Below are 18,289 nucleotides of genomic sequence, written 5' to 3'. Positions count from 1 at the left end.
AAAACATTGTTTTTTTATTATTATGTTATATGTATAAGTGCATACATTTTATATTTATGTATAAAAAATAATAATAATAAATCTATCTCTTTTCTCAGCAACATTAACTATTTATATTAATAATAATANCGCCTTCCTGTAAGCCTAGAAGTTTGACAATGTCGAGCGTGATTCCACTGATGTTCCAAATGCCATTGTAGCCACTGATCCATGTTTAACTGTTGCTAGTGTCCTAAAAGATGGGAGAAATCTTTTCTGAAAAGACCGAAAGGGAATTTGGTTGGTATTCGTGTAATGTAAACCTATATATAAACTTTACGAGAATGCATCTCTTATAATAAAAATACAGTGTAGCTTGATTATCCTAAAAATCAAGTGACCGAAACTGACTTCAGAGAGTGCTTATTCAAGAAATTGTGAGGTTTCTATGTACTAAAGATTGTTGGTATTTTTCTATAGGCCCACTATTGAGCTATCTCATCACTAGCACTAGTGTTAGGTTTTATTTATTACAATACAAATACACAGGTTTCTAATGCATCAAATGCTTAATTGTGCATAGACACAACGAAGCATTTGCTGCATTAGAAATAACTTTGATGTGGTTAGAAATGCAACCCAAAGCAGATTTTTCAACTCTCAAGGATCAAACAGGCCAGGGATTTAGCAGAGTTAAAAGAAAAAACTACTTAAAACAAAACAAAATAAATAACTTACTTCAAAAAGAACTATAATAAATTATTTTTAAATACTTATTTAATATTAATTTTATTACTACTCGTTTTACTTTAATTTCAAAGTTTCATCATATTGCAGTGATGTACCTGTACTTGTTTTTAATAAAATAGACAATGTTTTTCGCAATTTCTTATCATTTGTATACATTAAATTTTCATCCTTAAGCATTTTTACTGTTGTACTAGAATTAAAATTAATATTGTTACTTTATTTTTTTCCTCCCAAATGTAACCCGTTATCCGAAATTCTCCTCCCGATTATTTCGGATATCGACGCTCTACTGGAGCGCACAGCGATTCAAAGTGTTAAAATACAACCTAGTTAACTACATTTTTGTAAAAAAAAAATTGTAATTTTTTGTTGCACAGAACAATTAAAAAGTATTCTTTCTTCGTAATATGCTTCACACTTATTAAGTGCATTAAAACTTCATCTACATCATCGTAAACTCAAGTTCTAGCAGGTTTTCCTGTACGTCTCGCATCATCAACTAATTTCAAAATTGATTCGCGATTTCTTATTATGATTGATAAACTATTCACAGGAATTCCAAACTTTGCTACAATGTCTTTCTTTTTTCGAGCCTTTATCACCGTCGCCCAGTTCACGGTTCCCCTCTCTCTATTACTACAGTATTTCCGTAAGATCCGCATACCTTAAACAATGCAATCCTCAATAATTACATAGTACTGTAATTACGAGCTAATTTGCCACCTGGAAAGGCTCCCGTATTTCTTTTCCTTCAATTCAGAGTTGAATCCCGAAATTGTAACCAAAAATAGATTCGCGATATTACTCTATTTAGAAAGGGATTTGCTTATGGAAATATTCAGTAGATACGAAGAAGCTTCGTAATGTCGGAGATATAGAAATTCAAGAAGTAATTTCCCATGATTGTTTAATTATGGGAAGAATTGAAGAATTTAGCTATTTAATTTTGCAAAAAAAAATCCGATGCATAAGGATTTGTAGCTATACCACAAGAGCGATTGATTACAAAAGTTCATCAGAATCTGACAACATTCTGTCAGTGAATCACTGTAAAGTATAGTATTTGGAATCATGAGGTTTTTACAGGCGGAGGATGGAGGTTTTAATGCTCTTTTATTAAAGAAGAGAGAGCACATACAATCATTTGGTTTTGTAGTCAGATAATTTTTACATATCTGCAAACGGAGGGAGGATTGTAGTTAATATAAGTCGACCCCCTATAACACTGTTGATTATTCCGTTTTATATGAATTCCATGTTATACGAGTTACTTAGATTTTACAAATACGTGAGTTGTTCACAGCCCGGCACATGTATTTGTAAAATCTAAGTGACTCGTACAACATGGAATTCATATAAAACAGAATAATCAACAGTGTTATAGGGGGGGTCGACTTGTACAAAAGAAGCACATAGGCTGAATATTTGATTGGCTAAAAGTCAAACGAGTATTCGTGGCAGAGGTCCGAAACTATCATTTTCCAATCAGCATAATAAAGTTTGCTCCTATTGATTAAAGGTTGTGGAAAAGATTAGATAAAGGTCCAGACATTCAAGTTTTTGACAGCAATAAAGATTTTTTAGTTTCCCATCCTTTCTCCTCATATGATTGTTTTAAAAGAATACAGTTCAATAATTCTGTAAACCTAGAGAGGGTTACAATTTCTACAATCTTTGGGAATCGCCGCGTTTAATAGCCCATTGTTTATAAAGAATTAAAAATGGCGTCTTAAACCGAGAGTTTAATAAATCAGAAGTTTAGTCTGGAATTTTGCAGTTCTATCTCTTTACTCTAATTGCTAAACGTATTTATCCTAATACAATGTTCTTTAAACAAGAAAAAATAACGATGACTGTAGTAAAAAAATTAGGGGCTGTCCATAAACGACGTCAACACTAGAAGGGGGTTATGACAAATCGAAAAAAGGGCGGAGGGTTGAGTTCAATGGACGTCCGTTTTATTACATTAAACTTTATGCATTTTATTAAATTTCTTTTAAAATTTCTCGTATTTTTCGTTTCTACTTATGTATCCATCGTTCATAAAACGATAAAGGTTTTAAGAGGAGAGTTGAGTTTTGTTGGACGTCGAAGAGGAGAGGATTACGGAAACTGGAACAAGGGGAGAGGGAGAGTAAATATTTCAAGAAAAATGCGTAATTTATGGACAGCTTTTTATAGGCAACGATAACAGACTCTAATGACGATTTTCGCCTCTTCTGCGTTTAAGATGGCCGCAGTTGTCATGGAAACAGTCCCAGGAAGCATCACTTCGCGACGGATCGCCATCGGTAGCGAAGTTCCGCAAACGTGAAATCGATATCCAATGAAATAGAAGGAAGTTTCTATTGTGCACTGTTTGAAAGGGAATGGATTGTTTAGAAAGAAGAGACGTTTTAATTGAAGAAGTGCGAAAGCGGCCTTATTTATATACGCCCGGTTTAAAAGGATATAAGGATGTTAAGTTGAAAGAGAACGCGTGGAAAGAAATTAGCGAGATAACAAAAATTCCCGGTAAGCAGCATTGTTTTTAACGGTTTTTAAAATTCTGTATATTTATAAAGTGTGTCTTACCATTAATCAAAAAAAATTTCAGATAGCGAAAAAGTGTTTAAGAATTTAAGAGATGTGTATTGTAAAAAGGTGAAAGCGTTGGAAAAAAGTATTGCCGAAGGAGGAACCACGTACGAAAAATGGCCTTTTATGAAGTCGTTAGAATTTTTAAGAGATCATCTCAGACGACGAAGGTGAATTAATTCATTAAACTTTTCTTTTTTTTTTTTTTTTTTGTTTTTGACATTTGCAAATAATTTCTTTATTAATGTTGGAATTTTTTTTCAAAGGTGTTTTTTCGAATTTTTTTATGCTTTATCTCATTTTCGAGAATGACCACTTTTAGAATGCAAATTAAAAGAATTAAAGTTTTTGAAAAATATCAATAAAATGTCAACTGTATAGGGGAGGCAAGCATTCAAAAAGTTCCTGAAAAATGTAAATAAAAAAGATAGTAAATTAAATTTAGCTCTTTATTTTTCAAAATATGTTCTTCCATTTAAGTTAAAACATTTTTCTATATGGTGTCACCACCCTTCTAAGTTATTCTGATAGAAATCAGTGCTCTTTGGGACTCACCAGTGGCCAAGCGGTCTTTGTTCCCTGAATACTGGAAGTTTGGTTGTGGGTTCGTGCCTGGCTCGGACGGGCTGTCCACGTAGAGTTCTTGGGTTTTTTCCACATCTGTAACGCCTGAATAGGGGCCAGTTACTCTTAAAAAGACCTTCTGGAAGGCATCCCCCTTAGGCAGATTGCCCAAGTATTGCATTGCTGTAAATTAATAAATAAACAAACAGCACTTTTTGATTCTATCCACTTCACTACAAAATGTTTTACTTGACTTCTAGAAAAATCCTTTAATTTTTTTTTATTTTGGAATAAAATAAAGTCTGATGGAGCTAAACACGAATACCTGACAAAACAAGTCTTGAGAAGTTTATGCTTGCATTAGTTAATTATAAATATAGCATTCTGTTTACAAATAATAATCACTTTTTGAATACCCTTGTTTTTTTGAGAATGAAATTTGGTAATAGTTTTCTTTTTTCTTTCTAAAAGACTTAATTTGTTGAATCTTTGAAAAAATTTTGATTTTTCAACAGCAAGAAGAAAGTAGTAATAAAAGTAAAGATTTTTTTATGCATTCTGATGCATAATTTATGGTTTTTATAAATGTATTTTATGTAGTTTCTATAAAAGTTTTACCTTTCCTCCTTGACTAGTATTATGAAGTAAATTATTCTATAATTTTTGAAATTGAAACAAACAACTTTAAAATGTGTTCATTTAAAATAAAGTATAAATTTAAATATTTATCAGCATAGATTATTTTAAAAATATATTTTTAAGTACAGTTTATTCAGTTTATGAAATTAATTAATCTAAGTACTGTTTTCAATCATTGTTGAATGGTTTCTTCATGCTTTTCTTTTTGCCGCAGTTCTTATTTATTGTATTCTAATTACTTTCTCTACTTCATTTTTCTATCTGTTTTTTCATCTTCTCCCATCCATTTTTCATTTCATTATTATTTTTATCTATCAATTTATTATTTTATACATTTGACAATATGTACAACTCATATTCATTTCTAAATATCAATAATAGTTTTACTTTTTTTTTTCTTCTAAAAGACTTCAAAGACTTAAATTTGTTGAACCTTTGAAAAAATTCTGATAACTTTTTATTAATTTATAAGTTTTAAATTCTGAAAACTGATAACTTTTTTAGTTTTAAGTAAAACATTTTACATATGGTATGTCTTAGTCCACTTTGGATGTTTACATATCTATCACATTCACATCTTATAATGAAATATTTAATAGAAACATTTTCTTCATATTCAAAAGCAAAAATACATAATGCATTTATTTATATACTAGCTGTTACCCGCGACTTCGTCAGCGGAGGTTTTGCAAGCAAACCCCATTTACATCCAATATTTCAATAACCATAGTAATTGTTATATAACACCTACCGCTGAAGAAAATTGCCGAAAATNTAATAAAACATTGTTTTTTTATTATTATGTTATATGTATAAGTGCATACATTTTATATTTATGTATAAAAAATAATAATAATAAATCTATCTCTTTTCTCAGCAACATTAACTATTTATATTAATAATAATAAAGATAAGCTACTCACGAATCAGTTAATATTTTTTCACGTGTAAATTGTATTTAATAAAATATGCTGTTTCCTTCACTATTCAAAGAAATTTAATTTAATTAAAAGCATTGTAATATAAACCCACAGGCATCACCATATACAGGTTCTTCCAAAAAGAATCTAGCATTTTAAATTATTGTAATTACGTGAATTATTTTATGAGAACGGGCCCGACATATCCAGACGGACCCCCCTCCCCGAAAATTTCCTGGAAGTTTTTTGCCCTTTCCAGAGTCGCTAATTGAAAAAAAAACTAGAATGCTAGCAGTTTAATTTATTTTTAACTATTAATAAATAAAGCAGCCTAACGCTGTGGGTGACCAGGACGGGTCCCCAGAGAGGTAAGCTGCCATCTTGACAGCTCGGCCATCCGATCGTCAATTTAAGGAGTACGACAGTCTTGGTTGCAGGAAAATATTCAAGAACATCGATGTTGGTAGTGTCAACGATATCCGTGTCACTGAAACATTTTTAATAGGACTTGTATGTCTTGTTTACTCGCATTTTTAGTATTTTTTGGATCTTCTTTCGCGGATATTTCAGCATTAAACAAAGGAGAAAACATTGTGATTTTTATCTAGCGGTTTATATCTAGACTCAATTCTTTCCAAATTTCATCAAGATATAAATTACATCTTTTACTTTGCCCTAGTGATTTTTGATCATTTTATGTATTTAGTGGCACAATTGAGAGAAGTGACAAAATTGAGTTGCAAGGATCTTAACCAAACAGTGACAGAGGAAGTGGAATTTATAAAGATGACGAAAACGAGGAATGATTGTATTGTTATTAAAATGTCGGTGTTCCTAAACCTGCGCTTGTTTCCGATTAATTAATGTGTGTTTTAAACGATTAGCTTAATTAATCTAGGAACGCATGGAATCCCGTATTTAGTAAATTCAAAATTTTCAAGCTTTGTAAAAAGTTGGCCAGATGGCTGAGGCGGTTAACGCCCAGCCTACCGCTTTGAGAAATCCGGAATAGAATCCTGACAGTCGAAAAATCTTAGGAATTTTTCAGGAAATGGTCACGTTCTCCATCAACCGTTTGCCCAGCTGTCAGCCTGGCCGAACAAAGGATGGGCTTGAAAAAGATCCTTAGTGCCCACAGGATGGAAAGAGTTCAAAAATAGCTACATATAAATAAAAAAATATAGAAATATTTTATAAAAATCTTAAATATACTGAAAATATATAAATAATCACATTTATTTTTTACGAATAATAAAATTACTTAAAATATTTAAAATAAAATTTTATCACAATTATTAAAATTTCACTAAAGTTGGCAACACTGGTCTTAACAGTGAGATATTGACAAGTTGTCTAAATTTGAACTTATTAGCGAGAAAATCAATCGTGACAGCGATTGTAATTTAAAAAAGTTTTAGTTTATTTGCATTATCCAGTATGAGTCACGGAAATTCTGCAAGCAAGGTTGGAGTTATTTAAATCTCATAATTAATTTTTATTCAAAATTCTTAATTTTCGTTGTCGTTCTAGTTGTTATTGTTATGTCATGTGTTTCTTACACGTGTTTTTTTCTGTGTTTTTACGCGATTTAGTTACCTTCTGTCTGTGAGAACTGCTGTAAAAAAATTGATGAAGCAACTGCTTTGTAATTGTAATTAAATGCTGTATATTGATTCTGTAAAACATTACATTTATTTAACACTTTTAAATTTATATTTTCTAAACTCAAATTATATCCTCTAGTAAACATTCAAACACTGTATCATAAATTAGTTTACATAGTTATATACAACTGGTACAAGGGACGTTTTCTCTTCAAATTATTTTTTTAAGAGATATATTTGATGGATATTTCCAAAACACAGAACTTTTGGGGAACAACCTGTATGAAAAAAGTGCTGTATACAGAATAAATTTATATTAATTAAAAATTTCAAACTAGAAATATATCTCTGAAGTTATATTGAAGCCATCAATAAAATAGGTTTAAACAAATACAGTGGAACCCCGGTTAACGAACTTAATCTGTTCCGCGAGTCTGTTTGTTAACTGAATTGTTCGTTAACTGAAGCAATTTTTCCCATAGAAATTAATGCAAATGCAATTAATCCATTTTAGTCTCCGAAATTTTTGTGATTTTATTTGTAATATACAGTACAGTAGATTTTCTTTGATGAAAATGTAGGAAAACGTAGTATCTATCATTACAGCAACAAACATGTAAACTTTGTTTAATAAAATAGCACTGTACGTACCTTTGTTTGTTGTAGTTGGTGGCAGAAAAGTGGAGATATATGAATCTTAATGCTTAGAAGGGGAATCCCCTCCAAAAAAATAACGAGTAGCACTTCATCAGAAGATTCTTCGAGTTGAAGCCTCTTTCGGTAAGAAAGCCCAACAGTGACTAAGCGGTCTTTGTACCCTGAACACGGGGAGTTCATTCATGGGTTCGCACTTCACTCAGACCTGCCAGAAGGCATTCCCCCTAGGCAGATCGCCCAAGTGTTGCATTGCCATAACTTAACAAACAAATAAACTCTTTCCCTAAGGAACAAGAAATTAATGTAAAGTTGATTGTCTTACTCTTTTAATCAAAATTTTTCTCAAATGCAATAGCGCATTGTCATTNTCCAGCAGTATATTGAATCACAGGCACAGGACTTGACTGTGTTGCCACCATTCAACTTTAATCTCAAAATTTTCCTGACTCTGACTGTATGCTTTTGCAACTGCACTTTTCACTTTACTGATATTGTCCATCTCCAAAATGTCCAGGTATTTATAAGCTTGATTGTCTTACTATTTTAATCAAAATTTTTCTCAAATGCAATAGCGCATTGTCATTTTCTATTGTCACTATGACTTTTTTCTTTCTTGGATGCCATATTGATTAAATATATAAATCACAAAACTGAAAAAAGAAGTATAGCACAAACACTTGGAAAAGCAATGCTTAACTTGTGCATGCCTAACACCAACTAAAATTTGACACAAAATACCGTTACGTTTGTTATCCGAGACAAAATTTTTGCAAAATAAAAGTTTGTTAGCCGATTTGGTCGTTAATCAGGACGTTTGTTAACCAGGGTTCCACTGTACTATATTTAATTTTTCGTCATTCTTAATTATATAGCATTACATTGGAGCAAATTTATTTAAACTTAATGATTGATAATTATGATCTGTCTAGTTTTTTCTACAAGTAAATGTGATGCAAAATTTAAAGAAAACCTAAGTAGACACCAATTTTTTACATTACTGAAATGCATTTGATAATAGTTCTGTAACATGGGCCAAACAATAATTAATGATNTATCCGGAGTGGCGGGTTATCGAGAGCCGAGTTTTCGAGGTTCTACTGTACTGTGTTTTTCAGATTACAGATTTTTAAGTGTCTATTATAAAAATTTGAAAGACCCATTTTTTCACTTTTAATTGTTATACTGCAATTGGTTTTCCTGTTAATTTATATGATAGAACTTCATCAAATAATTTATTTTGGAAGAGCTGTAATTTAATGCCATTTGTAATGATTTATTATTTCACAAATTTGAAAAAAAAGAGCTTCTGTTGCAGTTGTTGGCAACCTTTTCGTTACTATGGGTGCAAGAAAAATTTTAAAAACCATCAAGAGTGCATATTTTAATTTTTAAAAAGAAATCACAATGTTGTTTTAAATAAACAAAATAATTACGCTTTGAAATATGTATATTTATACTAAATAGTGATTATACTTGCATGTAATAACTAAAAAATGAAAATTAAAATTATATGCGTAAAATAACACAAAATCAAATTAAATAAAATTACAAGTATTTATATGTGTGATTGCATGATTGTGGTTCTAGAGGACACGTCTGAAATGTGCCACATTGCTGACCCCTGTTCTATTGTATACTTTAATCACAATAATTATATTCAATGACTATACATTCAATTTATAAAAAGATCTCAAATCTTTTATGAAGATATATAAAATAGAATGGTCAAAATTTTACAATTATCATCAAATTTTATTTGGTAAACTGTAAAAAAGTATATACATAGTACGATCCAAAAGTTCGGGGACTTGGCTTAAAATTCCTTACCTTAAAAGGTTTATATTGCCGATGCACAACCACCTTCAAAGTAATCACCTTGGGCAACGATACACTTTTGACAGCGCTCGTATAACTTCTGGAATCACTGCTAGAAGCCATTTTTTGAAACCTCCCGTAAGGCCTCCTGCAATGCTGCTCTCACCTCATCTGATGACACAAAACGGTGTCTCTGCAAATGCTTTTTCATTGATGGAAACAAATAAAAATCACACGGGGCTAGGTCCGGTGAATAGGTGGGTGTGGAAGCACATTAATTTGAGTTTTGGTGAGTTACTGTGTTACCATTTGGGACTGATATGCAAGTGTGTTGTCATGCAGAAGGTATCAGTCTCCACTTTGCCAGATCTGTGGTTGTTTATGACAAATGGATTCCCTCAAACAACATAAAATGTTTAAATAATGCTCCTTGTTTACTGTTCTGTCTTTGGGAATAAATTCTGAATGAACAATTCCTTGAGAATCAAAAAAACACCTCCATCATGACTTTCCCTTTGCTCGATGCATGTTAAGATCTTCCATTAAAATACACTGGCAACTAGTCTTTGATAAGTGAGTAGCCACAGTGATTTTTTTCAAGGGTTTGGTGATGATCTTTGCAAACACATTGAGAGACCAACTCAACATTTTCCTTGTTCCGTGAAGTCGAAGGTCGGCCAGAGTGTTCATCGTCTGCGATGGATTCTCGGCCCTCTTTAAAACGCCAATGCCATTTGTACACCTTTGATTTTGCCATGGTAAAATCACCATACACTTTTCTTAGCAATTTTAAAGTCTCCATAGGTGTTTTACCTAAATGCTGACAAAATTTAATGTTGCAGCGCTGTTCTTGAAACTCCATTTTTATTACGTCACAAAACAAAGGTAACTATCTCTGAAAGAAAACAACAGCACTCGTGGTTTAATCACGTGACATGGGCAAAACCAACCTGAACATGTAGGAATGGGAAAAACACTTTGTTTTATAGAATCAATTTCATACGCTGTAACTTCAAATACATGCTTTTGTTGTCATACATTACTGCATTCCCCGAACTTTTGGATCATACCACGTATAATCTGTTAATATTTAGATTCATTAAACTACTTAAATTTGTACACAATCAAGAACCTTTAAAGTCCAGTAACACCAATTTTTTAATGAAAACAAACATCCATTAATTAGAAAATTCATTTGTTTCATATTCATTAAAATTTGTGTTACTGGACTTTAAAGGTTCTTGACTGTGTATGATTCATTCCAGTAATTTGGTAAGAAAAGAGTTTATACTTAAATTTGTACAAGCATAGCAGTATTCTCTTCTATGGGCTGCTTTACCTGTGGTGTCAAGAGAAGCTAAGTTTATGAGTAAAATGCCAATCTTTTGGGAGCAGGTGTTTGTGTGTCTTGGGATGTTGAAAATGCCATCTATCCACCTTTTACATGGTCTTTCTCTAGTTCTAAATCCAATATTTCCTCCTATCTGTCAATTATCATTCTTATATTACAAGTGACCAAACCATTTCCTCTGTTGTCTTTCTATACAATAAAACATCAGTTTAGTTTCTAGCTTCTCTCATATTTCATCATTCTGTAATTTATACATAAGTGAAACTTTGAGAATTCTTTTCAGACATCTCATTTCTGTTGGTGTTTTTCTTCAATGGTGGACTGAAATAGTATTTGGATAATATGAATTTGATATTATTAATATCAAATCCATACTATATTAATATTAATAATACACTTGATAATCTGAAACCGTGTTGTAACTCTTCTTTGATTCTTAAACACTATGTAGTGTAAATAAAGATGATAAAATGCCAAGTGTTTGAATTTATTACACTACATAGTGTTTAAGAATAAAAAAAAATAAAAAATAATATAATTTAAGAATAATATAGATTGGAGGATGGTCTTTACTATATTCATTTTGGTGATTGTTCGAATCTATTTGTTGTGACATCATCACAATGTCGGGCTGCTATATTAATCATATTTTTAATTTATTTAATTTAAATTACATGTTCTCCGCCCAGTGGTGTAGCTACATGTTCAATGCCTGGAGCAAGTAGAATCAGTGCTCCCCTTGTTCCTTGGAAGATGTCTCACAAAATTTACTTTGAACATTTAATTTAAAAACACATATCTAATTATTTCAATTTAAAACTTTACTTAATAACAAATTATTTGCGATTCAAGGCATTTCAATGATAAGATATTTAGTTTAATAAATCTTATGATATAATCAAGATGGGTTGATGATAATAATAGTTTAATAAATCTTATGATATAATCAAGATGGGTTGATGATAATAATAGTAATAATAAGTGCAGAGCCCAAACAGTTAGGAGATGAAAGTTGAAATTTGGTACACAGCATGAGAATGTACACTAAGAAGGGATTTTTTGAAATTTCCCCCGTGGGAGAGAGGGTGCAGATAATCAAACATATTTTTAGACCTATCTAAAGATTCTCTAATTAGCCTTAGAAGAGGGTGAACCTAATTCTTGCACCCGATGAAAATGGGTAAGATTGGCTATAATCTAATAATCTTAATCTTTGCTGTAGTCACTTTTTGCCCGAGCAATGCCTGGCTCATCTGCTAGTATAAATATAATAATAAAACACAATATAATTTTTTAAGTATGGAGTACCTTATATTATTTACTACATAGTATATAAACTGTATTGACAAAAATGTGTGCAAGTTTAGTTTCATAACAAATACATAATAGTACATAAAAAAACTTCAAGATTGTTGTTTTCTTGCTTTTTCGTTTGCAAATGGGTCAGTCACTTTCTCCAGATCAAGTTGACAAGCTATTGTTTTTTCAGTTGATATAGTAACCAGAGCTAAGACGATGTTATGACATGCTGCTGCTTAAAAAAGTTTTGATTAATTTTAGTTTTCAAAAAACTTTATTCTGTTCTCACTGTCATTGCCCATAAAGTAAAAAAATGAGGCATGCTGCAATAATGTCAGAGAACCTACTTGAGGCTGTGGTGTAAACTAATAGTAGTTCTGCAACTTTGCTTAGAAGTAATTTCTTTTACTTGAGTATAAAAACACATTTTAAATCAAAGCAGTTGAAGTCTGAAACTAAGTGAAATGTTGGCGAGATATGCCAATTGTGAAAATTCTAATCCTTCCAGAATATTTTTATCGGATGACGCGACAAGATATGCAGGTGATAAGCACTTAAAAACTGTACATGATTGTCAAATGAATTCTAATAGTTAATTGATTAATTATTAAATCCAAAAATTTTTTATAAATGGTTTTACAAGTTTTTATTTTGCCCCTTTTAACATTGGTGCCCTCATGATTTGTGCACCTGGAGCAGTTTACTCCAACTGTTCCACAGTAGCTATGCCTCTGTCTCCACCTCAAATTAGTAGTGTCTTGCCCCTGTACATCATACTTTTCCTTCTAGCAATAGTTGTTCCAGTCATCTATATAACTCCTTTCAGGGAAAATTTTTTAAATTGAAATAAAAAATATATAGTTAATTCGGGTCTCCTGCTTTTAAACTTTTCATATCTGGTCTCAACTTTCATCTATCTAACTCTGTTCTTGAGATTAAGGAAGGATGGACAGATAGACAATAGTTGGAATTTATAGGCTACAATTTTTTCACATTACAGCCCAACAATCAGTAACAGTGAAAGCTGACCAAGTATTTTATTTGCCTGTATGCATCTTAATTCAATTTAACTATCTAATATGTCATCTTCAGTGAAACATACTCCCAAGTATTTAAATTCCCTGTCTAGATTCAAGATATGGCCATTTAGAGTTACATATAATGGTTCATGAATTCCCAGTTAAGTATGATTACTGGTAATTTTTTGAATGTTATACACATATAATTCTCACCATTTCTGTGTAAATACAGTGGAACCCCAGTTAACGAACGTAATCCGTTCCACGAGTCCGTTCGTTAACCGAAGCATTTTTTCCCATAGAAATTAATGCAAATACAATTAATCCATTCTAGCCGTCAGTATTTTTGTAATTTTATTTGTAAAATGGGTTTTCTTTAATGAAAATATAGGAAAACGTGCTCATAAACAGTCGATCTATGTTAAATTTTCGGAAAAAAGGAAAGATTTGACGGGTATAAAAAACATCACATACGATCGATAAAGTTCTAAAGTGACAGATAGCAGAAACAATAGGCTAAATTATGAGCGAAAGGCTTATAGGTTTATCAACAATCTCCGATCAGAGTCGACGAACAGGTGTCAAATAAACGCCTCGGAACAAATCTTACTCATGACCTGATCTGGTTTCGGTTTTCACCTGGAGACAAAGAAGAAAACAATCGGGAAGCGAGGAATGGGACACAGGACAAATCGTAAGGTGAGATTCAAGGAAGAAATACTATAAAAACCCCCGAATATCAAGGTAAAAACGCAGTTTTCCTAAAACTTCTATGGCGATTAATCTGTGTCGTCTTCGTCTGGATTAAGCCTGAAGTCGTTCCCGCTAAAATTTGTGTTGTGTCTTGCGGACCGCTCCAGTCTTGCAGCTCTCACCTACCATCGCTTCTGTGACCAAGCGAACCCATCTCGTCCGCTCTGGGGCTACGACTGATCAGCTTGCACTATCGTAGGACCAGCGATACGCCACTCCTCAGTGCCGAGAGAAAATACTGTAGATAAGCCATTTCCAACTACCTCAAATATGTAAGCATCTTCCCGTTGTAATAAACGATTTTCACTGTAAAATACTTGTCATCTTTGTCTCCTCCGCCACCACCAACGTACGAATGGACCCTAGACCATCACCGACACACGATTAACTGATTTTCCCTAAAAGTCGGCAAGCTTACAAATTTGACACAAAAAGCCGTTAAGTTCGTTATCTGAGACAAAATTTTTGCAAAATAATAGTTCGTTAACCGATTTGGTTGTTAACCAGGACGTTCGTTAACCGGGGTTCCACAGTAATCTAAATATGCCTGCAACTCCTTATCATTTTTGTAAAAAAACACAAACAACAGTTCATTTATTGCTTCTACTTCATTAGCTTCCTTCATTATGTAGTCAGTATAGCTTAGGAAAAGCATGGACAACAAAACACAGCCCTGCCTCACTTCAGATGTTACTTAAAATGATTGTGATAATCTTGCTGTTTTTATTGTACAAATGTTTTCTAATATAAACTTCTACATACTTATATCAGGTGACCAATGATATCATAACTCTCCAAAATTTCCTGTAATTTTTTCTAGTTTACCTACAAAATAAAAGCAACAAACACCAAAACCTGTATAAAATCAACATCATAGAGCATGAGTACAGCAAAGTACCATCCTATCACTCAGTTGTCATGCAAATAAAGCATGTACCCTAGTGACAAAATGTAATGTGCTATTTATACAGCAAAATCATCTCTGACAAACAATCATATGCTACGATTATACAATCATATGGGTTATAATCATCTGTTTTTGCTTCATACTTTTCATTTCCTTATAAAAGTATATTTGCTGTTTGTAGTTCTTCTGATAGAATGAATTCTTGTAAACTCACACCATGTATTTTACTTAGTTTCTCTAATTTTTCTATTGGTTACTATTCTTGCTAGGTTATATATTATATATCTGTTTTCTCTCTAACCTATAACACAGTTTATTTTTTCTTTACATTTCTGATATCCTCTGCCAACTATATCCTTTCTTGTTGTTCACCACTTTTTATCTTAGTACTGTACTACATAGTTCTTTTGCATTTAATTAAAGTTTCTCTTTAATAATCAATAACTCTCATTCTTGTTCCATTGGATTTATATGATGGAAAATTTCTCATATTCTTCCTTGTTTTTGCTTGGAAAGTGCTCCTTACCTCTTCATTTTTAACCTTTCCAATTTTTATGATTCTTTTGTTGTTCTAATCTTAGTTTTCTTTTGTTTCAGTTCTTCTTTTTAACAGTTATCATTTTTGTTTTGTGATTGTATCCATTATTGGATTTGGTACAGTTCTTAAATCACAGATATGTTTGTTTATTTTGAGTTATAATGTAATCTGTTTGACATAACAATACAAATAATTAATTATTAAAAAAATTAATGTTTTTTGCTTCAACCATAACTTCCAAATTATCAATACTTTGACAACTTTCAATGATGATACTTTGTAAAAAAGAAAATGCCCTCGTTTAATTAATAGTAATGAATAACATGGTTCTTTTAATTGGATTTTTAGTTAATTATCAATTGGAAATAAATTATTGATTGTTTTAATAAACAAATTTTTCTTAACTAAAGTATAAAATGTTTTTTGTTACTAACTTCTGGAACCTAATTCCATGTTTTGGATTAGTCCTTTGTCTCACATAGCACAGATTCACACCTAACATGAGACTTTTTTGGATACCTGTAGTTAGTTGGATACCTTTTTTTGGATACCATGGTATATGATGGATACCTGTAGTTCCATTGCATTAAAACAAAAAAGAAAATTTTCTAAATGAGGAATTATTTAGAAAATTTGTTTTTTCTTTATCCTAATTTGTTATATAAAATATACAAAAGAATTATGACCTTTAAAATATAATAGCATTACTAAACTATCTTGAAAAATGATTTTCTTTGCATTTTTTATAGTGTTTATCCATCCAGTTCTCAAGGTAAAAATAATATAAGAAAAAAATCAAGTTATGAAACAGTATTAACGAACAAAAAGCTTTCCATTGAATCAGTAAAAAGTTCTCAAGACTCAAGATCTTTAACATCACCTTCATTATCATCGAATAAATCTGTGGGTAAGTAATCTATGTTAGTATATTTATCTTTTCCTGCAATACGAATTTAATAATTATCATCTTAAGGCATTTTACATTAGAACAAAACATTTCATTCTATTGTAAAATGCCTGTAAAGTTAATAATTTTAACAAGTCTTGGAAATTATTAATCTTCTAATCCCCTGTTTTGTCAAGTTCAATTTTTACTATTAAATAATAGTTATTTATAAGGGTTACCACACACAGATAGATTAGAATAGTCATGAATATTTATTTAATAAATTAACTTTATGAAAACTTCAATATGTGGTAACTTTTTATAACTATTATTTAATAGTAAAAGATTGAAAATCTTGAAAAGACAATTGCTTAAAGTATAACAGAAGGAACAGTTAAGAAAAATGTGTGGCGGATAAAAGAGGTCAATCATTTGACTAGACTTGACATTTATAATAATATCAACTGTGAATAAAACTAAAAATTATTAAATTATTTATGTGAAATTTTTTCTGTAGAAGAAATCAGATACCTCTCATTATCAATATAGAATTAGCTTTATTCTCTTATGAAATTTATTGAAAAAATAAAGCAGGGACAATTCAAGATTTCTTAAATTTATGCAAAATATTTAATGAAAGATTTTGTCCATTTCTTATCTAAAAGAATGGATCAGATCTTTTATTAAATTTGTATTTCAATTACTATAACATTTAAATGTTATAAAATATTGAAATTATTTATTAAGCTGTTTTTGTTAATAATTATAATAATGTTTAATGATATATTTTTATAGAAATGACCTTGAATATGCTAAATGCTACAGAACCAGAAGTTGATGTTGAAAGTTTAGGTGGAACAAGTAAACTTGATTATGACAGTTCATCAGAAGCCTCCTAAAATATATATTATAATTGTACAGTATATTACATTATAGTATCATTTATATATAAAATTTATTTTATTATGAGATGTACTATTCAGATAATGGAAAGTGTACAAATTCAACAAAATATTCATTGTAAAAATTAAATTTTATACAACTTTTTTCAAGTATCATTGTAGAAAATGAATTATGTATATAAAATTCCTTATATTTTCAAGGATCAAACTTTCAAATAATCAAAATTAAATTAATTTAAATAATTTCAGTAAATATTTTAAATTATTTTTGCTAATGTTATATAATTTCATTAAATTTTTTGATTTGAATATCTTAAAAATTGAAGCTCTATTTTTGTAATTAACATTCAAACAAAAATGATAGTAATTTTAGAAATCTCTTTTATTGAATAAAGAAGAATTTCATAATCAAACTTATTTCATTATTAACTTTTTTTTTGTGTATAAAGATTGAATATAGAACAACAATGTAATTTCTAAATATTTTATGTTTTTTAAATTGTACTTATCCTGTGACCATCTGGATATTTGCCACAATTGTATTATTAACCATGCTGATCTAATCGAAAATATTTCTAATTCAATAAAAGAGAATAACAAAATTTAAATAAATTTATTATTTCATTGAATCTTTTAAACTTTTTATTTTTTTAAAAGTGTCAGTAAGCCATTTCAGACAGGAGTAAATCATTTTCCCCCTACATTTTAATAGGCACTTTACTTAATTTTTTAAACATTAACAATTTTGAATAATTCTAATAAATTTTTAAATTAATGAATAACAGTAACATTTCAAAAGTTAAAAAATATTTATATTAATATACACAGTATTTATTCATTGTTAAGAAATTTTTCTCTCCTTTTTTGAGAATAAATGTATTAATATAAATATTGTATTATGGATTACATTGAAATTGCTAGTTTAATATAATCCTGCTTTAAAGAAAAACAAAAAAAAAAAATTCTATTAGGAATATTTTACATTATTATACATATATTTTACATACCAAATAATGTAAGATATTAAATTTTGTTACTCTAAAATTTTCAAAATGGAAAAATTTTAGATAAAATGAGTAAATTATATATTGTGATATTGTCACAATGCTGGGATACAACTTTTAACCAT

At 30.4% G+C, this 18,289-nt stretch overlaps 2 protein-coding genes across 2 annotated transcripts; both read left to right on the top strand.

The window, feature by feature from the left end:
• The first annotated feature begins 2,135 nt into the window (after nucleotides 1–2,135).
• Nucleotides 2,136–3,480, top strand: LOC111641164. The gene is made up of 2 exons (XM_023387289.1): nucleotides 2,136–3,243; nucleotides 3,326–3,480. Exons 1-2 carry the CDS (start codon nucleotides 3,099–3,101, stop codon nucleotides 3,478–3,480), a joined length of 300 nt encoding a protein of 99 aa, XP_023243057.1. The 5' UTR covers nucleotides 2,136–3,098.
• A 6,058-nt stretch (nucleotides 3,481–9,538) lies between these two features.
• LOC111641163 lies at nucleotides 9,539–17,480 on the top strand. The gene is made up of 3 exons (XM_023387288.1): nucleotides 9,539–9,762; nucleotides 16,122–16,279; nucleotides 17,054–17,480. The coding sequence occupies exons 1-3, from the start codon at nucleotides 9,539–9,541 to the stop codon at nucleotides 17,155–17,157; spliced, it is 486 nt and encodes a 161-aa protein (XP_023243056.1). The 3' UTR covers nucleotides 17,158–17,480.
• Nucleotides 17,481–18,289: the final 809 nt, after the last annotated feature.

The sequence above is a fragment of the Centruroides sculpturatus genome, unplaced genomic scaffold, assembly GCF_000671375.1.
Source record: "Centruroides sculpturatus isolate CEXI.00-Female unplaced genomic scaffold, Cexi_2.0 scaffold1495, whole genome shotgun sequence".
In the NCBI taxonomy this organism is placed as follows: Eukaryota; Metazoa; Arthropoda; class Arachnida; order Scorpiones; family Buthidae; genus Centruroides; species Centruroides sculpturatus.
The sequence above is the reverse complement of the archived record's forward strand: the minus strand, read 5'-3'. Positions and strand labels throughout refer to the sequence as shown.